Source organism: Sus scrofa, chromosome 14 (genome assembly GCF_054392235.1).
Source record: "Sus scrofa isolate SSC_HxYL_T2T_F1_AM1 chromosome 14, Sscrofa_HxYL_maternal_Yorkshire_Landrace_v2.0, whole genome shotgun sequence".
Classification (NCBI taxonomy): domain Eukaryota; kingdom Metazoa; phylum Chordata; class Mammalia; order Artiodactyla; family Suidae; genus Sus; species Sus scrofa.
This window is the reverse complement of record NC_139396.1, coordinates 129,596,800-129,616,951: the sequence shown is the minus strand read 5'-3', so window position 1 is coordinate 129,616,951 and position 20,152 is coordinate 129,596,800. Positions and strand designations below refer to the sequence as shown.

The 20,152-nt window shown below is 49.8% G+C and overlaps 1 protein-coding gene across 50 annotated transcripts in view; it reads left to right on the top strand.

The window, feature by feature from the left end:
* SORBS1 (sorbin and SH3 domain containing 1) overlaps positions 1 to 20,152 on the top strand; it is a 240,825-nt gene that overhangs the window by 111,690 nt on the left and 108,983 nt on the right. For 25 of the 50 annotated variants that reach the window (XM_084994938.1, XM_084994928.1, XM_084994935.1 and 22 more), the window contains exons 3-6: positions 5,590 to 5,644; positions 10,641 to 10,709; positions 13,411 to 13,506; positions 15,479 to 15,607. In XM_084994938.1, coding sequence (XP_084851064.1) covers positions 5,635 to 5,644; positions 10,641 to 10,709; positions 13,411 to 13,506; positions 15,479 to 15,607 — 304 coding nt within the window. In that variant the 5' untranslated portion in view covers positions 5,590 to 5,634. The remainder of the gene's footprint in view (positions 1 to 5,589; positions 5,645 to 10,640; positions 10,710 to 13,410; positions 13,507 to 15,478; positions 15,608 to 20,152) is intronic. The other 25 variants (XM_005671335.4, XM_005671334.4, XM_084994930.1 and 22 more) reach the window with 1 other exon arrangement.

Here is a 20,152-nt window from a genome sequence, read left to right as displayed (position 1 = left end):
GGGTCGTGCTTTTGGAGAGGGACCATGCAGAGCCGTTAATTATCTGGATGCATTCTTAACAAGATTGGCTACTTCACATCTTGTTCTTTTGGTGGAATGTCTGGGTTGATGCTGTGGTGTTTTGATCAAGTACAGTAGGTCCCCACAGCCCGAGGGATGGAAAGGCAACTTGGCCCTGGCTCGCCCACCCAAGCCGCAACACTATAGGCTGCTGCAAATCACGGCAGGGATACCCGCTGGCAGCAGTCCAGTTTTGCCACTAGATGGCACTGTTCATCCTTTTGGCTTTGACCCAAAGGCCCCTGCCTCCTCTGGAGGGGACCTGGGGGAGAAATTCCAAAGATGTGCCATCATCATGTTCTCAGCCAACTCCAACTCTTTACAGTTTAGTTTTTAAACAAATATTAAGTGTCAGAGGTTTTTATATAAAATGAATTCTCATGTTCTACATATGATTGTAATACTTGTACTATCTCTAAATAAACTGCGTGGATTAGATTGTGACTTCCAAATCTTCCTGCATTCTTCTGGTCAGACTCGGTCTGTGCTGCTTCTGGATTGCATCTCTGCTGCCCTGACTCTGAGCTCTTCAGGCTGTAGAGACAAAGCCATTTGCTGAGCCACAGGATTCAGCTCTGGATGCCCCCCTTAGGAGAGAGGAAGGAAGACTCTCCCCTCCGACTGAAACCTTTGGGGGCTCTCTTCTCCCCCATCTTGTGCTGCTCAAGATGCTTGGGTTGCACATGACCAGAAACCACCTCTGATGAACTCAACTCAAACTCAAAAGGGGGATTTATTAGCAAGATCTCAGGTAGTTTGGGGTTTATGGGAGCCAGGAGAATGGCACTCAAACAGGGGCAGAAATCCAGGGAGGCTAAGTTGGGTGGGCTCAGAGCCAAAACCTGGCCCCGGAATAGACTGGATAGGATGTCAGCACTGTTGCCACCAGTGGTGAGGATGGGACACCGAGTGCCGTCCTCAGCACAACTGCCACTGCTGCAGTTTTAATTTTTATTAATTTTTTTCCTTTTAGGGCCGCACCCCTGGCATATGTGGAAGTTCCCAGGCTAGGGGTGGAATTGGAGCTGCAGCTGCCGGCCTGCACCACAGCCACGGCAATGCCAGATCCGAGCTGCCTCTGCAACCTATACCATAACTCATGGCAATGCCAGATCCTTATCCCCCTGAGCAAGGCCAGAGGTCGAACCAGTATCCTCATGGATACTAGTTGGGTTCTTAACCTGCTGAGCCACAGTGGAAACTCCCAATTTTTCTTTTGTCTTAAACTGCCCCCTGCTGCCTCTTTAAGCATCACGTGAGAGCTTGTAACAGAGCCTACTACTCAAGAAGTCTTTGTGTGCAGAGCTGGCACCCACCTAGGCATTGTCATTGCCACCTACCACTGTCCTATGAGTTCCAAAGGTACTGGAATAGTGTTCTACCACCCAGGGCCCAGTCTCCTTCCATCTTTTCACAATCCAACCACTATATGGTAAACACCTGGCCTGAGGAGCCCCTCACCCTGAAAGAGTGCTACATCTGGCCTCTGTTCTGGTTGGTGCACCTTTGTGTCAAAGTGATGGTTAGTACTAGGGACACTCTCCCTGGCCATATGTACTTTAGATCCGTTTTTAAGTAAGGATGGGGCTGACACCTCAAAATTACTGGTATCTGTATTGAGGAATATAAAATGTACAAAGGGTGACCCACATGTGACAGACAGTGCTGACTCATCAGATGTGAGTCAAGGCATCCTTTTGTTGGCCTTGTAAGACATTTCCCTTCATCTCTTCCCCAGCCTAAGAATGCTATTGTGCTGTGTACTTTTTAAAAACTAAAGCATAGTTGATTTACAGTGTTGTTAGTTGCAGGTGTACAGCAGAGCGATTCAGTTATCTAACCCACTTCTTCAGATTCTTTTCCATTTTAGGTTATTAAAAGATATTGAGTATAGTGTCCTGGGCTGTACAGTAGGTCCTTGTTTGTTTATTTTGTGTATAGTATTGTGTATCTGGTAATCCCAAACTCCTAATTTCTCTCTCTCTCCCTCATCTCTTTTGGTAACCTTTGTTTTCTGTGAGTCCGTTTCTGTTTTGTGAAGAAGATAATTTGTATCCTTTTTGTGTGTGTGTGTGTGTGTCTTGTTAGGGCTGCATCCGCAGCATATGGAGGTTCCCAGGCCAGGAGTCTAATCGGAGCTGAAGCTGCCGGCCTACACCACAGCCATAGGGAGGCCAGATCCAAGCCTTGTCTGTGACCTACACCACAGCTCATGGCAATGCTGGATCCTTAACCCACTGAGCGAGGCCAGGGATTGAACCTGCAACCTCATGGTTCCTAGTCGGATTCGTTGCTGCTGTGCCATGATGGGAACTCCATTTGTATCATTTTTTAAAAGTTCCCCATATAACTGATGTCGTGTGATATTTGTCTTTCATTGGCTTACTTCATGTAGCATGATAATTTCCAGGTTCATCCATGGTGCTGTAAATAGCATTATTTCATGTTTTACGACTGTGTAATATTTCATTTATGTACTTAGGACTGTAAGAATCGAGAAAAGTATTTATGAAATATTTAAGAACTAGAACACAAAGCTGTCCAGACGTTGTTTTCAACTATGTAAATGCTCTTTATGCCAATAAAGGTTAGAAAGGACTGTAAAGAAAGAAAAATAGCTCTATTAAGATATCTTCATGGTTAAAGCAAAAACGTTTCTTCAGTCGTGCTTTAAAAGTTAAATAAAGAAAACCTTAACATGATTATTAACATTATTTGAAAAATAAAACATCAGGATGATAGCCCAACATCTCTGAGTCCTGGGAGGCAAAGAAAGATATCATAAAACCGGGATTGAAAACCACTGGGGCAAAGAGAACAGAGCAGATTGTGTTCTTAACAGAAAGAACAAACGTTTCCACAGCTTAGAGGACAATCTGAAGGGCTGTTGAAGGTCACAGATAGTCTCAGATATATTGGACAGTGATGGAGGCAAGGTTTCTGCTGATTTGGGCTGGAGACAAGGACTTAGAAGGACAACGTTTTGCCGCCCCCCCCCCCCCCCCCCGTTTTTAGTCAGTCAGTTCCAAGGACAGTGAACAAGACAGCACCCAGAAAGGAATCCAGTGCCCACCTTCAGTGTTAAAGAGGAAATTAAAGCATGGCTCCTGGTGCAGACCCTCCGTGCAGACCCTGACTTATTACAGAATTTGTGAACCAGGGAGTTGATCTCTACATCACTGTGTCTCACATTTGGGACCAACTGGGGATCTTGTTAAAATGCAGATATGGGAGTTCCCGTTGTGGCGCAGTGGTAACGAATCCGCCTAGGAACCATGAGGTTGTAGGTCCCTGGCCTTGCTCAGTGGGTTAAGGATCCGGCGATGCCGTGAGCTGTGGTGTAGGTTGCAGACGCGGCTTAGATCCAGTGTTGCTGTGGCTCTGGCGTAGGCTGGTGGCTATAGCTCTGATTAGACCCCTAGCCTGGGAGCTCCATATGCCACGGGAGCAGCCCTAGAAAAGGCAAAAAGACCAAAAAAAAAAAAAAAAAAATGCAGATATGGATTCAGGGGCCTAAGGTCGAGTCTGAATTTCTCCATTTTTCAATAAGTTCCCAGCGGATGCCAGTGTTTCCTGGTCTACAAACCACGCCTTAAAATAGCAAGGTTCTACATCTCCTGAAGATCTGCTTTTCAGGTTGTCCTTCGGATGTGTTCTAGAAGCTAGAACTTACTGTTCAAAATACATGTAAGACCTGTGCCTTGAAAACTACAAAACAGTGCTGAGAGAAATTGAGAGAGACTTGCATAAAGGGAGAGAGTTCATTCTCATGAATTGGAGAATTGAATGTTGTTAAAACATTAATTTTCCCCAGATTGGAGTTCCCGTTGTGGCTCAGTGGTTAATGAGCTCGGCTAGTATCCATGAGGACGTGGGTTCCATCCCTGGCCTTGCTCAGCGGGTTAAGGATCCGGCATTGCCATGAGCTGTGGTATAGGTTGCAGATGCGGCTCAGATGGTGCATTGCTGTGGCTCCGGTGTAGGCCAGTGGCTACAGCTCCTATTAAACCCCTAGTCTGGGAACTTCCATGTGCCGCGGGAGCGGCCTTAGAAAAGGCAAAAAGACCAAAAAAAAAAAAAAAAGAAAAAAAAAAAAGCAACCAAAAAAACAAAACGAAAAACAAAAAACCAAAATCTCTAGTCATCAAGACAATGGACTCCAAAAAGACTGATCAAAGGAACAAAATCCAGAAATAGACCCACACATATAAGCCCAGTTGCTAAATTGTGTAATGCTCAGTGAGAGAAACCAAATACAAAAGATTACACACACCATGATACCTTTTTATAAGATTCTAAAAGAGGTGAAATGAGTGACAGTAACTCAGTGTTGACTGGGGACCTGGAACCAGGACTTCATCAAATGAGAGGGTTACCATTTGTAGAACAGTACGTAGGTGGAATGCATTCCCACCTCACAGCCGCAGAATGTAGTACCACCTCTGCCACATGGGCAGGTGAGCTGTTCACCTCTCTGTGCCTCAGTTTCCTCATTGATGCGAACTGATACAAAATTAGTGCCTACTTTGTATGGCTCTTGTGAGGATTAAATGAATTAATATATTTAAAGCAGCTAGAACATTTCCTTGTGCATCATAAGCTGTATAGAACATTATTATTTTCCAGTAATTAGTTTGTGTTCTGACTTTACCTCACTCTCTCCCAAATCTTGGTTCTTTCCTTCATTCTCTCCTTGACATACATGGACTCATGTAGCTTGAGGTTTTTACCAGAATGTTAGAGCTGGGAGAGATCTTGGATAATATATGAACAAAGTGTGGGTGACACAATAGCCAAGACTCGGAAACAACCTAAATGGCCACCAGTAGATGAATGGATTAAGAAGATGTGGTACATATATACAGTGGAATACTACTAGGCCATGTAAAAGAACGAAATAATGCCATTTGCAGCAGCATGAATGCAGCTAGAGATTATTGTAAGTGAAGTCAGAAAGAGAAAGACAAATACCATATGATATCACTTGTATGTGAAATCTAAAATCATGGCACAAATGAGCCTATCTACAGAACAGAAACAGACTCACAGACATGGAGAACAGACGTATGGTTGCCAAGGAGGCGGGAGAGGGATAGATGGGGAGTTTGCGCTTGGTAGACACAAACTATTACATTTAGAATAGATAAGCAATGAGGCCCTACTGTGTAAGCACAGGGAACTATATCTAATCTCCTGGGATAAACCATAATCGAAAGGAATATTAAAAAAAAAGACTGTATATATGTTTTTAGGTCACCTTGCTATACAGCAGAAATTGGCACATTCCAAATCACTGTAGTTTAATAAAAGACAAAAAAAACGTGGGTGACCAAACAGAGGCCAAGTGATGTCCCCAAGGTCATGTCAGTACACAGCCCACCAAGAACCAGGAGCCTGGCCCAGCGACGCCTGGCTCAGCTCTGTTTTATCCAGGGTTATGTACGGTGTTTGCATTTTTAATGTGAACCATTGGGATTTATCTCGAACCTGCCATTCATCAGTTCCATTGTGGTGTTTGTTTTTCTGCAGAGCAGTGCAGAGCCCCAGTTTCAGAAGACTTGTCCTGCCGCCACCATGAGCTCTGGTAAGTCAGTTTAAACCCTGTCTTTCTCTTCTTGACAAATCTACAAAACCGGGCCACTTACCCAGGTTTCCCGCTTACTCTGAAGGCCCCAGTTGCATTTCATGGTTTATTATTTGAGTCCTTGGTAACTGCCAAAGCTTTGTCATAAACCGTCGTCGTCATCATCACCTTTATTATTGAGTACCTACCGTATGTCAAGAACTATGCTATATGCTTCCTACATACTGTGTGTGTCCTAATCTGTATAATGGGCTCTCCCTTTTCCTTGATTTAATAACTTCATTGAGATATAATTGGCATACAATAAACTATGGATATTTCAATTATACAATTTGATAAATGTCAACATAGGTATACACATCAGTGGCATTTCTTAGACTGAAGCAAAGTAAACAGATTGACCGTAACTGCTCCAGGGTATGAGCTAATTTATCATTTCTTTTGTCAGGGCAAAATCACTCTTTTGCAATGGGTTTGGTAGTAAAAATCAAGACCTCTATGTAGGAGTCCCTTCATGGCTAAGCGGTTAATGAACCCAACTAGGATCCATTAGGATGTGGGTTCGATCCCTGGCTTCACCCAGTGGGTTAAGGATCTGGCATGACCATGAACTGTGGTATAGGTCACAGATGCAGCTCAGATCCTGTGTGGCTGTGGCGTAGGCCAGCAACTGTAGCTCCAATTCAGTCCCTAGCCTGAGAACCTCCATATGCTACAGGTGCGGCCCTAAAAGGCAAAACAAACAAAAAAATCTTAGACAAATGACCTGTTTTGAGTTGTTTTAGAGCAGCTGTGCTGAAAAGCCTGGGCTAGGGAAGACAGAGAAGGCAATAGCTCCCTGTTGGTTGCCTGGCCAAGGGTGGTTATCCTTCCAGCCCAGAATTTGAGGCCGAGAAGTTTCCATCTGGAGATGAAGGTCCACCTTGGCGACTGAGGGAGCCCTGCAACCTCGGGAGCTGCAGGCTGGGTGGGCCAGGGGACCACTGGATGGAGAGCTCACTCGGCTGCCCCCCCATCCTGCATTATCTCCAGAGTGTCATCAGAGACCACTTGAGATGAGAAATAAGCCTTTCCATTGATTCACAGGCAATGCCCTTTTAAGTCAAATCCTACACTGTGCAGGACAGTGTGTGCTTAGGACCAGGAGGAGCCGGGGTGGATCAGCTCAGGGCCCCACGTATGGACTGTGGGCTTTGGCCTGCAGTGGACCCTTCCCTGTAAAATGGGCATCACGAAAGCACCAGCTTACTGGGACTTTGTGAGCGTTAAGGCGGGGCTTCTCAAGTACTGAGTGCTGTGCTCGAGGCCTGGCCAGTGTCCCATCTGGGGGTCATCAGCTCCAGTTCCCTCCTTGTGAGGAGAGGGGCTGGGCTCGTTCTTGACTCTGTGGGTGCTTCTGCTGCGCCCCTTCTTTTCCAGGTGGACTGGGGCACTGCCAGTAACTCCTGCCTTGTAACTCAGTTTTTCTCCTTGTTTGGCTTTTTGGTTTTGTTGTCATGTAAAACAGGCCAGTGCTTTTCTTCTTCTTTAAACTTCACTCTACAGCCTAAAGCCTCTCTTTCTTCTAATATCAGAATTGGCTTAAGCCAGCATCACCATTTCCAGCACCCATAAGGGTGGAAGAGGTTGGCCGGGCGGGGCCGGCCGGAGGGTGAAGGTGCGGAAATGCCTGGACCTCTCCCCAGCCTCCCTCTCTCCCAGGTGTGGCGTGGAAAGGAGGCATTTCATAGGAAGAGTCCAAAAAAGTTGGACCCTTTGGCCTGATAATCCCACACTTGGGAACGTCTGTCTTAATTTGAAGGAAACAAAAACATCACCCGGATGAAGGTGGGAAAAGGAGTAGATTCATTGTGTGTGTTTACTTGCTGGAAGGTTTTGCCTCTAATAAAAACAGTCACAAGGGAGAAAGCAGCTATGCAGAAATCATTTGCTTTAACTTTTGGTAGAAAGAGCGGCTTGTTTTTTATTCCAGGCTTTGGGGCTTGGCTGTCAGTCACAGAGGGAAGGAAGTGCTTTACCTACCATCTCTCACTTTGCTCTCCTGGCAGACCCTCAAAGGTGGGCATGGTTTACCAGCCCATTCTAGAGATGGGCACGCCGAGGCCCCTGGGGGTGATGATTTGTCCATGGTCCCCAGCTAGTGTGCAGTGGAGCTGAGGTGGCCTCTACACTCTGTGCTGCAGAGGTTCGAGCCTGAGGGGATGGGAGGATTTTTCCAAATAGCTTCAATTTGAGTTGTTGGAATTAAAAAAAAAAAAAAAATTTAAAAAAAAAAAAGGAAAGGAAGAACACAGACTAGGGACTCGTGAAAGCTCAGAGGCTGCTGGCTTGGGGAGGCCGGAAGCAAGGCCTACAGTCCTAGGAAGGAGACCTACAGTTGAGAGAAATTAGGGCAGGTGGGTGGGGAAGGGAAAATTGGAAAATACGGAAGTGTGGAATCTGTGATGTTTCTTTCCCATAGATTTCTGGTTTTCTGCCAACATCTTCCTTTTTTTTTTGTACCCAGAAATGTAGGTACAAAGGGGACTTTGGTATCTGGAGGAACTAGGCTTCATCTGTAGGTGGATCAGGGGCAGTGGACAGGTTGGGACCTGAGGGGCCAGTGTCGGGAGGTCCTGGCTGCTGGTGGAGGAGCTTGGGGGCAGTAGCCCTGCTCATGTCTGGACCAGGAGCACCCAGGCTGGCCCAGCAGTGTAGTTGGTGTCAGGGAGGCTGATGGTTAAGGGTCCAGGTAGGGAGACCTAGTCTCAGTCAAATGAGCTACTGGGGAGTGGGGCATTTGGGGAAACAGAATATATATAAACTCTTTTATATAGACTATATCTGGTTTGTACAGAATCTTCTGTATATATATAAATTAATTTTTTTTTTAGGGGCCACACTCACAGCATATGGAGGTTCCCAGGCTAGAGGTCAAGTCAGAGCCACAGCTACTGGCCTACACCACAGCCACATCCACACCAGATCCTAGCCTTATCTGTGACCTACGCCATAGCTCAAAGCAACACTGGATCCTTAACCCACTGAATGAGGCCAGGGATCAAACCCGCATCCTCATGGATACTAGTCAGGTTCTTAACCCGCTGAGCCACAACGGGAACTCCTATTTTTTATCGTAAAAAATTAAAAAAATTTATCCCAGCTGAGGACAAAGATAAGCTTGTGAGATGGACCAGGCCAGCCTTCAAATCCCAGTTTTGTGCTCTGAGAGCCTGGCATCCTTTCTGAGCTTCAAATTTCTTATCTATAAAATAAGAGTTCCTAAGTCCTAGCTCCAGGGGCCTGGGTATTAAAGATAAAAATGAGATGCTAATTATGAAATGCTAAGCATCGGACCCTGAGATCCAGGCACGTAGAGGCTTTAAAAGACCAAAGCTGGTGGGATTCTGTTTGTGGCTTGGTTGCTCTTGGCCTCAGGGGCTCTCCCCAAGCACACTGGTCACGTGCCTTGTTTGGGCTGTGCCATCAGCGCTGGGATGCGGAACTGCTGGGGCTTAGGCTGCAGGGAGCACTGAGGGTCTTGGTGTCTGCAGCTGAGCAGAACTCTGAAAGGTCTCCACTGACACTTAGGAGGTGGCATTCAAGGGGAGCCTTGAGGCCGTGAAGGAGTTCCCTGAGGAGCAGGCACTCCTGGCCGAGGGCCTCTCAGGAACCAAGGCCTGAAGGTCAGAAAGCCTCTGCTGTGCTGAGGGGCTGTGAGACCAGCGTGGTGGGCAGGAAGAACTTGCCGCTGGAGAAGGGCTGGGGCCAGTGGCCGGCGAGCCTGGAGTGTGGGGCGTGTTGCTGAGGCTTTGTCCCCTAGGCAGTCGCTGGCCACTGGGGCCTTGCTGGTTGTTTGCTTTTCATCATCAGCAAGGTCAGTCTGTTAATTTGAATGGGACCGCTTAGGCCAACATTCAGGCCATCGCACTTCCCAAAAACCTTATATTCCTAACCATCTTTTTTTTTTGTTTTTGTCTTTTTTTATTTTATTTTTTTATTTTTTGTCTTTTTGCTATTTCTTGGGCCGCTCCCGTGGCATATGGAGATTCCCAGGCTAGGGGTCTAATCCGAGCCGTGGCCACCGGCCTACGCCAGAGCCACAGCAACTCGGGATCTGAGCCGCGTCTGCAACTTACACCACAGCTCACCACAGCGCCGGATCCTTAACCCACTGAGTGAGGCTGGGGATTGAACCCGCAACCTCATGGTTCCTAGTTGGATTCGTTAACCACTGAGCCACGAGGGGAACTCCTAATAATCATTTTTATGTTTTGGGAAACTCGATTCCAAGTTTTCTTTTTGCCTCGTGGGAATGATAGTATAAATGATTGACGTCCCAGCCTAAACCTCAGTATTTCTGTTTTCAAAATAGAAGTGAAATACAGTATATTTGACGTGGAGGGGCTTTAGAGGGTCACACTGCTGTGTCCTGTTTTCTTTTCCTCTGTCCTGTGCGCTGGGGGCTCGGCGAGTGCACGCAGATGCGGAGTGAGGGCTGGGTGGAAAGGGGGACCGAACAGAGGAAGGGAGAACGGTCAGGGAGCCAGGTCATTCCCACAACAGGAGCACAAGGACCTCTCCTGGGGACAGTATGGGGACCAGTGGGCAGCACGGCTTCAGTGGCATCGGATAAAGGACAATGGCCCAGAGCCTGAGGTTTCTATCCTGGTTTTCTGACAGCGCTCACTCCAGAGGCACAGGGATGCATGCAAGCGGCCTTGGGATGGTATTTTGAGGGAATTACTAAGCAGATCTTTTAAAAATAGCAGAAGCAAAGCCTTAGCCAGGCGGCCAGAGCATTTATATTCCTCCCAGCACCCTTCCCCTCCCCAACTGGCTTTTGCATCCTCCCCGGTTCAAGCCACCCAGTGCTCTCGGGACTCTCCCATTCGCCCCAGAGCACCCCCTCCAGGCCTGAGGAAGCCTGTGGGATTCCCCCCCCCCCCCGACCTCCATGGGTCTCCAGAAAGGGCGGAGAGATGCAGTCACAAACCTCAGGCTCCTTTTCTTTCAGAATGCGATGTGGGTGCTTCCAAGGCCGTGGTGAATGGACTGGCACTGGGCAGCAACGGGCGAGACAAAGGTAAGGCTCTGGAAGGGAAGCCTGGCATTTCTAGAAGGAGCAGGGCCTGGGCCACCCGCCTGGTGGGAACAGTCACTGATCTAATTAGGCTGTGACCCAGAGACCTGTTCCTGTGCCTTCCGAGACTCCTGAGTCTGAAGCTGCTGTGTCCCACTGTGAGGTGACATATTAAAATCTGTCCCCAGCTCACAGGATGCTGCATACAACTAAACACACAGCCAGAAGTCTCACATATGTGGCATTTATCAGCCTGAATCTCTCTTATCTGGCATTTCACCTTCACGTGTCATAAACAGTGGCACACTCCCAGTCCGGACCCTGAGGCAAGAGCCCAAATTGCTGAATCAGATGTTTTGGTGACATTTAGTTTCGCATATATCCTCTGGGATTTTCAATTCTTAACACTTTAGGGCAGAAGGTTTACATGTGAAATGAGTGATGACTAAGATGACAGTGGAGGTCCTGTTGGCCCTGTGGCCTCTCATCCTGAAGAGCCAGGCAGCAAGCTTTCCACATCGTGAGATGTGGGTTCGAGTCCCTGTCTGCTGCTTGTAAACAGATAGCTCTTGGGAGGTCCTTTGTCTTTTTTCTTTTTCAGGGCCACGCTGTCGGCATATGGAAATTCCCAGGCTAGGGGTAAAATCAGAGCTACAGCTGCTGGCCTACGACACAGCCACAGCAACACAGGATCCAAGCCACGTCTGTGATCTCATCACAATTCACAGCAACCCACTGAGTGAGGCCAGGGATCGAACCTTCGTCCTCGTGGATACTCGTCTAAGTTCATTTGCACTGTGCCCTTATGGGAACTCCGGGAGGTCCTTTTTCTTTAATGAGTTTCCTTCTCTAGAAAAGCGGGGAGTTGGATGATCTGTGGTCTTTTTTCCTGCTTCAAGTTTGGGCTGCGGTGATTCTGTCAGTGCTCACCCCACTAAGTCTTATGGTATCAAAGAGGGAGGGCAGAAGTCCTGTTGTGGGGAACCAAAGTCAGGACACACCTGCTCACAATACCCTAGAGAGTTTGACATGTCTGGACTCTGTAATTACCATCTGGGTCAGCTAAGTATCCCTGTTGAGACAAGGCAAAGTGCCAGGTCAGGGGGAGCAGCCAGGAGGGATGGGGAGCCTAGGGCCAGCGTCCTGCTGCTTCCTGTCCTCCGAGGCTCCCTGCCTGGCCGCCCCCTCTGCTCGAGGTGTGGGGCTGTGTTCCCCGGGTCTTGGACAACCTTGCCTGCGTGACTTAGGGCAGGTTGAAGGGCGGTGCCTATGGTGAGGAGCATGGGAAGACGGCGCTGATGCTGGCCACCCACCCCGCCCTGTGAATTCACCACAGGGGAGACTTCAGGGGTGCGGGCAGGGGCAGGTGGACCTGCGTTCCACTCTCCCTTTGGTTGGAAAGAGGAGGCAGATGCCACCTGGGGTCATCACGGTGGCCTGGGGCGGTCACTGAACCCAGTGCCAGGACAGTTGGGCTCCATCTCAGCCTCTTTACCTGAGACCCAGATAACTCCAAGTAGCTCTCTTGCTCCTTTCCCTGAAAACAGTAGCGAAATGCTCCCCTCAGGCTCCCAGGTGGCTGTAAGAAGCAGACAGAAGCCTTAACACATGCAGGGTTGTTGTTACCAGCTCAGTTCTTGGAGGCCATGTGACATCCACACGCTTTTCAAAATGGTAGCCTGATGAACTAACTAGAAGGTGAGCGGCCCATCGCTGAGGTGCCTCCCTTCCTCCTTCCCCTGCCGGGCTCGTCAGTGAGACACTGATGCAAGCATGACAGCCCTACCCCCCAGTTATGACGTGGGTCTGGGGCCAGAAGACCTCCGGGTGCTGCTCATTGGATTGACCTGGGCACCATAGCACACAAGCACCCATCTCTCTCTTTGCTGCCGTTAGGACGGGGGAAGCCTCACAGCAAGCTTGTTTGGGGATGTGCCCACCATTGAGATTCCAGTACCCAGGGAAGCCCGTGGATAGACAAGTGTGAGGGACTTGGGGACAGCAGCCTTTGCCAGCATCCTGGGCAGGTTATCGCAAGTCTCGGAGCTCACCTGGTGTCCGCATCCGGTGTGCTGCCCAGAGTCTTGAGCATGCACGAGGACACTTGGCAACCTGGGTGGGTTGAAGTAGACCATCTGCCGCCCAACAGACGGGGCTTCTGCTTTGCCGGGAGCCAGAGGGCTGTGGTTGTCAGAACAGGCACAAGACTCAGAAGTTAGGATTCTGGAGAAGCAGCTGTGATGGCTGCAAGGACCAGGTGACTCATGAATTTGATCCCTTTCCTTCCTCCACTCCCAAGAGGTCTGTGAACCATAACTCTCCTCCTCAGAGCCTCCCCCAGCACAGACACCCCAACATTTTCCCAGGGGGCCCTTGGACCCTGCTTGCTCTCCCCTTCCTCTCTTTGCCAGGCCACCTGCGGCTCCATGGATCTCTTTGTCCCGAGCCTTGGCAAGTTCCTGGTGTGGCATGGACACTGACCCAAGCTGCATTTGGGGGACGGCTATGGGGAGGGTTCTGCCATCTGGGCGTGGGCCTCTAAAGAGCGAAAGCAGGTTATTTTAAGTTACTGCATCTACTGCTCTTCCTATTGTTCTTTTCGTGCGGGTGACTTCCTTCTATTGTTCCTGCCTGGTTCCTCTGCTGCCCGAGTGTTTCCCAAATGTTTTTTCTGGATGCACCATTTACCCTTTTGTGTTTTCAGCAACTGCCGACCCTTTCCGTGCACGCTCTATTTCTGCTGTTAAAATAATCCCTGTGAAGACAGTGAAAAACTCTTCAGGCCTAGTACTCCCTCCAGGTATCTCTCCTTGGGTTGGTTTCTTTCTTTTTTAATTGTTAGCACATCATGCATGGTTTTCCTTTCTTTTTTCCTTCTAACAAGGACTTGGAGGCTTAATCCTTTGCATGTTCAGGAGCCATTTCCTCTCACTTCCGCTGGCTGGTTTCCTTTCTTCGTGTGTGTGTGTATGTGTGTGTGTGTGTGTGTGTGTGTGTGTTTCAGTGAGCCACTGGCACGTGTGGAGAAGAACTGACAGGTGCCTTGCCCCTCCCTCCTTTAGGGAAAGGTCAGTCCAGAGGAAGAATGTTGACTTCAGCTGGGTGGGTCTGAGCCACATGGAAGACTTAGGGTTCTCCCAAGAGGTGCCAGCTCCCACTGCTTTATTTAAAGTTGCACTGCCCCCAGGAACTAATGTGGCTGCACAGGGCATCTCTGAGTTGGCCCGAACTTGAAGCAACTGTCTGCATCTCTGTGATGCTGGCAGGGCGTGTCCCTGAGCACTTCCTCCTCTGATCCCAGCCTCACCTGCAGGAGCTCCCTCCTCTCCTCTCCAAGGAGGGGGTGAGGTTCAGGTGTCCGCTTGGGCTCTGTAGCTTCCTCTGTGCAAAGTGGGACAAGTGTGGCCCAGGTAGCTCTTTATCCCCATGGTGATTTCAGGCATCGTGTGGATGGGCAGGATTGGTCCCTTTCCCCCTCACCCTTTTGAAAAGACCGTAAATCAGTTTTCCCAGTGACATCAGTTGCTTATCCTCTTGATAGAGCTAGATGAGTCAGATGCTTTCCAGTGCCACTGCCGGCTCTGCCATACTGTGTGTTTTTGTGCTCTCCACGTGAGAGGTCTGATGGGGCAGATCTGGCCCCTTCCAGAACACCAATGATTGAGCTGTCTGAGCTGTCAGGAAGGGGGCTGCCGGAGGGGAAAGGAGGAGCAAGGAAACTTTGCTTCTCAGCCCTGGCATAGGAGTGGGGTGTGAGCTGGATGTCTGAGCCCATGTCCTGCCTGGTGCCCACCTTAAGCTTTACCCATATTCCCAGTCATGACAGTTTTAGGTCTGAGACCCAGGCTGTGCCGTGAGCAACTTGAAAAACTGTGCAATTCACTTGAGCTCCGTTGCACAGAAAGAAACATCGGGCGTGTGTGCGTCCTAGGACTGTGAGGTCTGCGTGGATTTCTCGCCTCCTCGTTACTGATCTTCCTGGAGGGTGAACATCCAGATCTCTTGAAGCTTGTTTTGAAAGCCTTCTTGGTGCAATTCGGAAAGATGACCTGGGTCTGTTATTAGGCCATTGTGAACTGTCGGAGAGGTCGGGGCCTGGGAACGCTCGGCTGGAGGTGCAGCGAACCCTGTTCCTTGAAGGATTCAGAGTTTTCTTTGGTGTGAATTTTCTTCATTAAGTTTGGAATGCGAGGCTCTGGCCCATGATCTTTCTCCCCAGGCAGCATATCTGGTCTCACCGCTGTGGGGGGCTTGGCTCGCTGACACAAGGAGACTGTGTTTTTACTTTTTCCACTGGGGGGCTTCCCTGAGCAGATATCCTCTGCAGAACAGCCACCTCATGCCCCATGCCGTCAACTTGCTCTTTGATAAGAAGGATGCTGTGGGAGCTGGAAATCTTTCATAAATTCTTTCTTGAACGGTGCCTTACTAATTGGTCCAATGTCCACTTACCAACCTAAATGCCATTTAATAGACGGAAACAACCCGCTTTGGTTTGGGAATGTTGACAGCTGACACAGTGACTTGCACATGGACTCAGAACTCGCTGTTGCCTCCATGTCCTCCTAACCTCGTGATGGGTGGAAACCCTCTGAAAATGTGATTTGTCGCTCTCCGCCATCCAGATTAATTTTCATTGTCCCCAAGGCCGTGCCCATCTCTAACCAGGTTCATCTCATTCCCCAGCTGCTGTGAGTTGCCGGCTGACTGTGGCTTTCATCCTTTGGGAGCCTTGGATTCAGTCTTCCCTCTTTTGGGTCTTTGCTTTTCAGACACGGATCCTACAAAAATCTGCACCGGGAAGGGAGCCGTGACTCTCCGGGCCTCGTCCTCTTACCGGGAAATCTCGAGCGGCAGCCCCGTGAGCCCCCGTGAAGCCCCGCAGCAGGAGAGAAAAGCAGGTGCGCTTCCTCGGAGACAGGCAAGGGTGGGAACTTGGCGGCTGCCTCCCGATGCTCAGGAGCCCCTGGGACGGTCCCCTCCATGTCCCATCTGTGGTGGCTGGTGATCAGTGCCCTCAACTGAGGGGCCCCCACTTGCTTCAGGCAAAGGCACAGCCGTGAGCACTTTATTCTAGCTTCTGAATGAACAGGTTAGCAGAGCCCCTGTGAAAGCCAGCGGCTCTGCAGACTATGTACATGAGGACAGATGGCTTAGGGGCTGGGGAGGGAGTGGTGAGGAGGCCTCCAGGTTAGGCTTCTCTGAGCCCATCCCTGCTCCTGGAGCTTGGCTGTGACCATCCGGGCAGGCTGGGGCTGAGAACGAAGCCAAAGGAAGCTAAGAAGTGCAGCGTCCGAATGGCCTTAGCTCCCAGGAAGGCAGGGAGGTGGCCTGAGGGACCAGGATTCAAAGAGCACGTCCAAGGCCAGCAGAAGGAGACCAAAGAAGCCTGCCTCCCCACCCTGACCAGTTGCTCAGGAAACCTGAGTGCCTAGAGCACAGCACTGAGGTTGAGACCTGGGACTCTGGAACCCGATAGATTGGGCTTGTGTCCTGCTTCTGGCACCTGTCGGTTGTGCAACCTTCCATGAGAGAACTACTCACTCTCGACCCTGGTGAACCCCTCTGTAGAATGGGGTTGATAACTGTACCTGTCTCAGAGCATCCTTGTGGGGACAACATGTAAAGTGTTTTGCACCACACCTGGTGGCATGTAATGAGCTGTTAGACCTTAGCTGCTCTGGGTGCCTATAAATGTGGTTATCTGGGCCTCTCTGCAAAATGCGGAGGGCTTTTTGCAGCCCAAGTGTTCTGGGGGCTGGGGAAGGCTGCCTCCAAGGTTTCCAGTCATAGCATATAGGATGGGGGAGCCCCTTTCCACTCTGTAGGACAGCTGTTCTCACCCTTCAGCTGCGTCAGAATCACCTGGGATAAAATGACAGATTCCGAGGCCCCAGCCCAGAGTTTGAGAATTTGATTCCCACTTGTAGGTGTGATGCGGGATCCAAGGTTGTGCCTTTCGACAAGTTCCCAGGCCATGCCGATTCTGCTGGTCCAAGGACCGCAGTTGAGAGCTCCTGCTATAGGGGATGGGGGGAAATGAAGAGAGAAAATGAATTGGGGTGATGACGACTCCCTTGGGATCAGAAAGGAGAGGAAGTGAGGACATACACTTTTTTGGTACAGGGAACGGTGTGTTGTGAAAAGATGGAATTACGTAGGATAGAGATGGGCAGTGCCTAGCATCTTGGAAACCTGACTTTCTTTCTCTCCCCGTCACCTGTAACAGGTACAAGGCAGATGCCCTTCCCAAGGACAAGGCCAGGTTAGGGTTTGAGCACCAGCCCCGTTCTGGTCATGTTGGTCCCTTGGAGGGTTTCTTTTCTCCTAGGCTCAGGGCAGGGCACAAGTGGCCTCCAGGGCTACAGGTTGAAAGTAGCTGCTTGGCTTTGTATTTCTGAACCCACATCTGCCTCCTGTCCCATTGCAGCCCCACTGCAGTTTGCCAGTCTTGTCTCCAGGAAAGGTGGGGCCAAGGATAGGAGGAAAAATAATTTCTTCCTAAGACTAGCCCAATCCAGCCTCTCCAGGCCTAACTGGGAAGATTCAGCTCCCAAGCTGGAGGGCCTCTGAGGAAGCAAGAACCCTAAGGTCTAAGTTAACGGGAAAGAAAGACCACACTTACAGCCCCTTGGCCTTGTAAACTGACCTATCAACCTGGCCCTTTGGTGGTGAATGGGAGCGGCGAATGGGAGGAGAGGGAACCTTGAGCTCCCCCTGGTGGTCACAGTGCAGCACAAACATAGAACCCTACTTAATTTTTACCTTGCTGTCTATAGGCTTGCACTCCAGTTCTGTGCAGTGATTTGAGCACTTGAGGAAACTCTTTCTAGTTCCCCAATAATTCTGTATCTTACAAATTTATAACAGCTAATTTGGGTAAAAAAGGATCTCATTTTAAAACTCACATATTCCGGAGTTCCCGTTGTGGTGCAGTGGTTAACGAATCCGACTAAGAACCATGAGGTTGCGGGTTCGATCCCTGGCCTTGCTCAGTGGGTTAAGGATCTGGTGTTGCTGTGAGCTGTGGTGTGGGTTGCAGACGCAGCTCGGATCCTGCATTGCTGTGGCTCTGGCGTAGGCTGGAGGCTGCAGTTCCGATTGGACTCCTAGTCTGGGAACCTCCATGTGCCTCGGGAGCGGCTCAAGAAAAGGCAAAAAGACCAAAAAAAAAAAAAAAAAAAAAGAAAAGAAAGAAAAAAAAATGCACATAGTCCGAAGAATTAAGGAATAGCTGCCAATCATTCACACCTTATAATACATTAATCTTTGTAGATTATTATCCTCCTGATAAATTGAATCCAAATAAGCAGACATTCATTCTGCAACATCTAGGTGCCAGGTATCCCTGGAAGTCACTGAGAATTGTGATGAGAAAGGAGAAAGAGGGAGAGGAATTCTGGGTGCATTTAGGCAAGCACAAAAGGCATTTTGTTCCAATAGGAGGGTCAGGTGTGGGCCCCTAGTCCCCCGCCATATTTCTTTTTCTTTCTTTCTTTCTTTTTCTTTTTTTTTGGTCTTTTTAGGGCCACACCCGAGGCATAGGGAGGTTCCCAGGCTAGGGGTCAAATCAGAGCTATAGCTGCTGGCTTACACCACAGCCACCACAACACGGGATCTGAGCTTCGTCTGACCTACACCACAGTTCACGGCAACACTGGATCCTTAACCCATTGAGTGAGGCCAGGGATCGAACCTGCATCCTCATGGATACTAGTGGATTCTTTTCTGCTGAGCCACGATGGGAATTTCCTGCCATGCTTTCTGACCTTGGGCATGTCATACCTCTGAAGCTCATACGAAGGGTAAAGGACTTGGGCAAGATGGTTTCCAAGCCTTTCTTATTCTAAAATGCTTTGTGAACTTGGGAAGTTTGGGAAATAAACTCACAAACAGAATCCTATTCATTAGGGACAAATTCAGGATTGTACTCTAGGCCAGTCTGAGTGGAGAGGAAAAAGCTGGGTTCTGAGTAAAAGGGCAAAACAAGCCTATTACGAGTGCAACTAGGAGTTCCCCGGGTGGCACAGAGGGTTAAGGATCCAGTGTTGTCTCTGTGGACCCCCAGCCTGGTACAGTGGAATGAGGATCTGGCGTTGCCACAGCTGTGGCATAGGCCAGCAGCTGCAGCTTGCCAAGGCCTGGGAACTTTCATATGCCACAGGTGTGGCCAAAGGGGTGGAGGGGAGAATACAACAGGCCGGAATGAGTTCACACTGGAGATGAGGTTAAAAAGATGCTGCTCCAGAGGTGGGGCATACAGGATCAGTGATCTTGTCCTCTTACCCTTCTTAGGGTAGGAGGCTTTTGATTCTGGCTGGATCCAGCCCTCGCTCCTCATCCCTGCCTACACCCTCTGTTGGAGCCTCTGAGTGACACCTTGCTGGCTCAGACCAGTCTCGGGTCCCATCCTGGGGCCTGGGAGGCACTGGGCCTTGACCAGTCTCATGAAGACAGTTTTCAGCAGTATCTGCAGGCAGCCGCGCCAGCCTGGACGGGAAGCCCAAGTGTGAGGCTGGGAGCCTCACCCGGCTCTTGCCAAGGATCGGGCATGCTTCCTGGTCCCAGGGTCTTCGCAGGTGGTATCAGCTAGCGGCCAGCTCCCTCCCCCACCAATAGAGCCCGCATCTGTGCCCCAGCTGCTCTGTCTGCCTCCTGTCTGCCCTGCTCCCTGGCTTTACTGCCTTCTTCCATCCCTTTGGTCTCCAAGCTTCGGTCTCGTACCACTGCCTACACCAGTGTCCTGATTTCTTTCCCTGTGGGGCCCCTTTACACCCACGTTTCAGCGATGTCCCCTATTTTCAGTCCTTGCTCCAGCTCCCTCTTCCTGTGAGAGGGGGTCTAGTTCTCGAGAGTCACAGTCCTCATCAGGGCTCAGCCCCCGCCACTTCCTCGCTTTGTGATGTGGGCCGATTCACCTTGCAGAGCGTCCGTTTCCCTCCCTCTAAAATGAGACGATCTTAATCGAGTTGTTGGGATTCAGTGGACTCTTTCACATCAAGCTGTAGCACAGAGATGGAGTTCCCGGGTGGCTCAGCCGGTTAAGGATCCAGCTTTGCCGCTGCTGTGGCTCGGGTCAGTCGCTGCTGTGGCACAAGTTCGATCCCTGGCCCAGGAACTTCTGCAAGCTGTGGGAAGCTGTAGCATGGAGTCCGGCATGCAGAAGCTGCTCTTTGATGGGAACTGTTCTAGGTACCACTGATCAGGAAGCTAGTTAAAGATGTGCAGTAATTTCTATTAGAGGCTGTGAATTGGCGGCAGTGGGAATGAAAAGGAGAGACCAAGCCAGAAGCGTGTTTGGAAGAGTGAGATGGCAGGGCTTCATAGAGTGTGTTTGAGGAGCATGGTCGTGGGACTCCCTTTGGACCAGGAGGTGAATCCTGCCTGACTAGGTGCATCAGTGGCCCTCATGGAAATGGTGGGTTTCTGAGTGGAATTCCATTTCT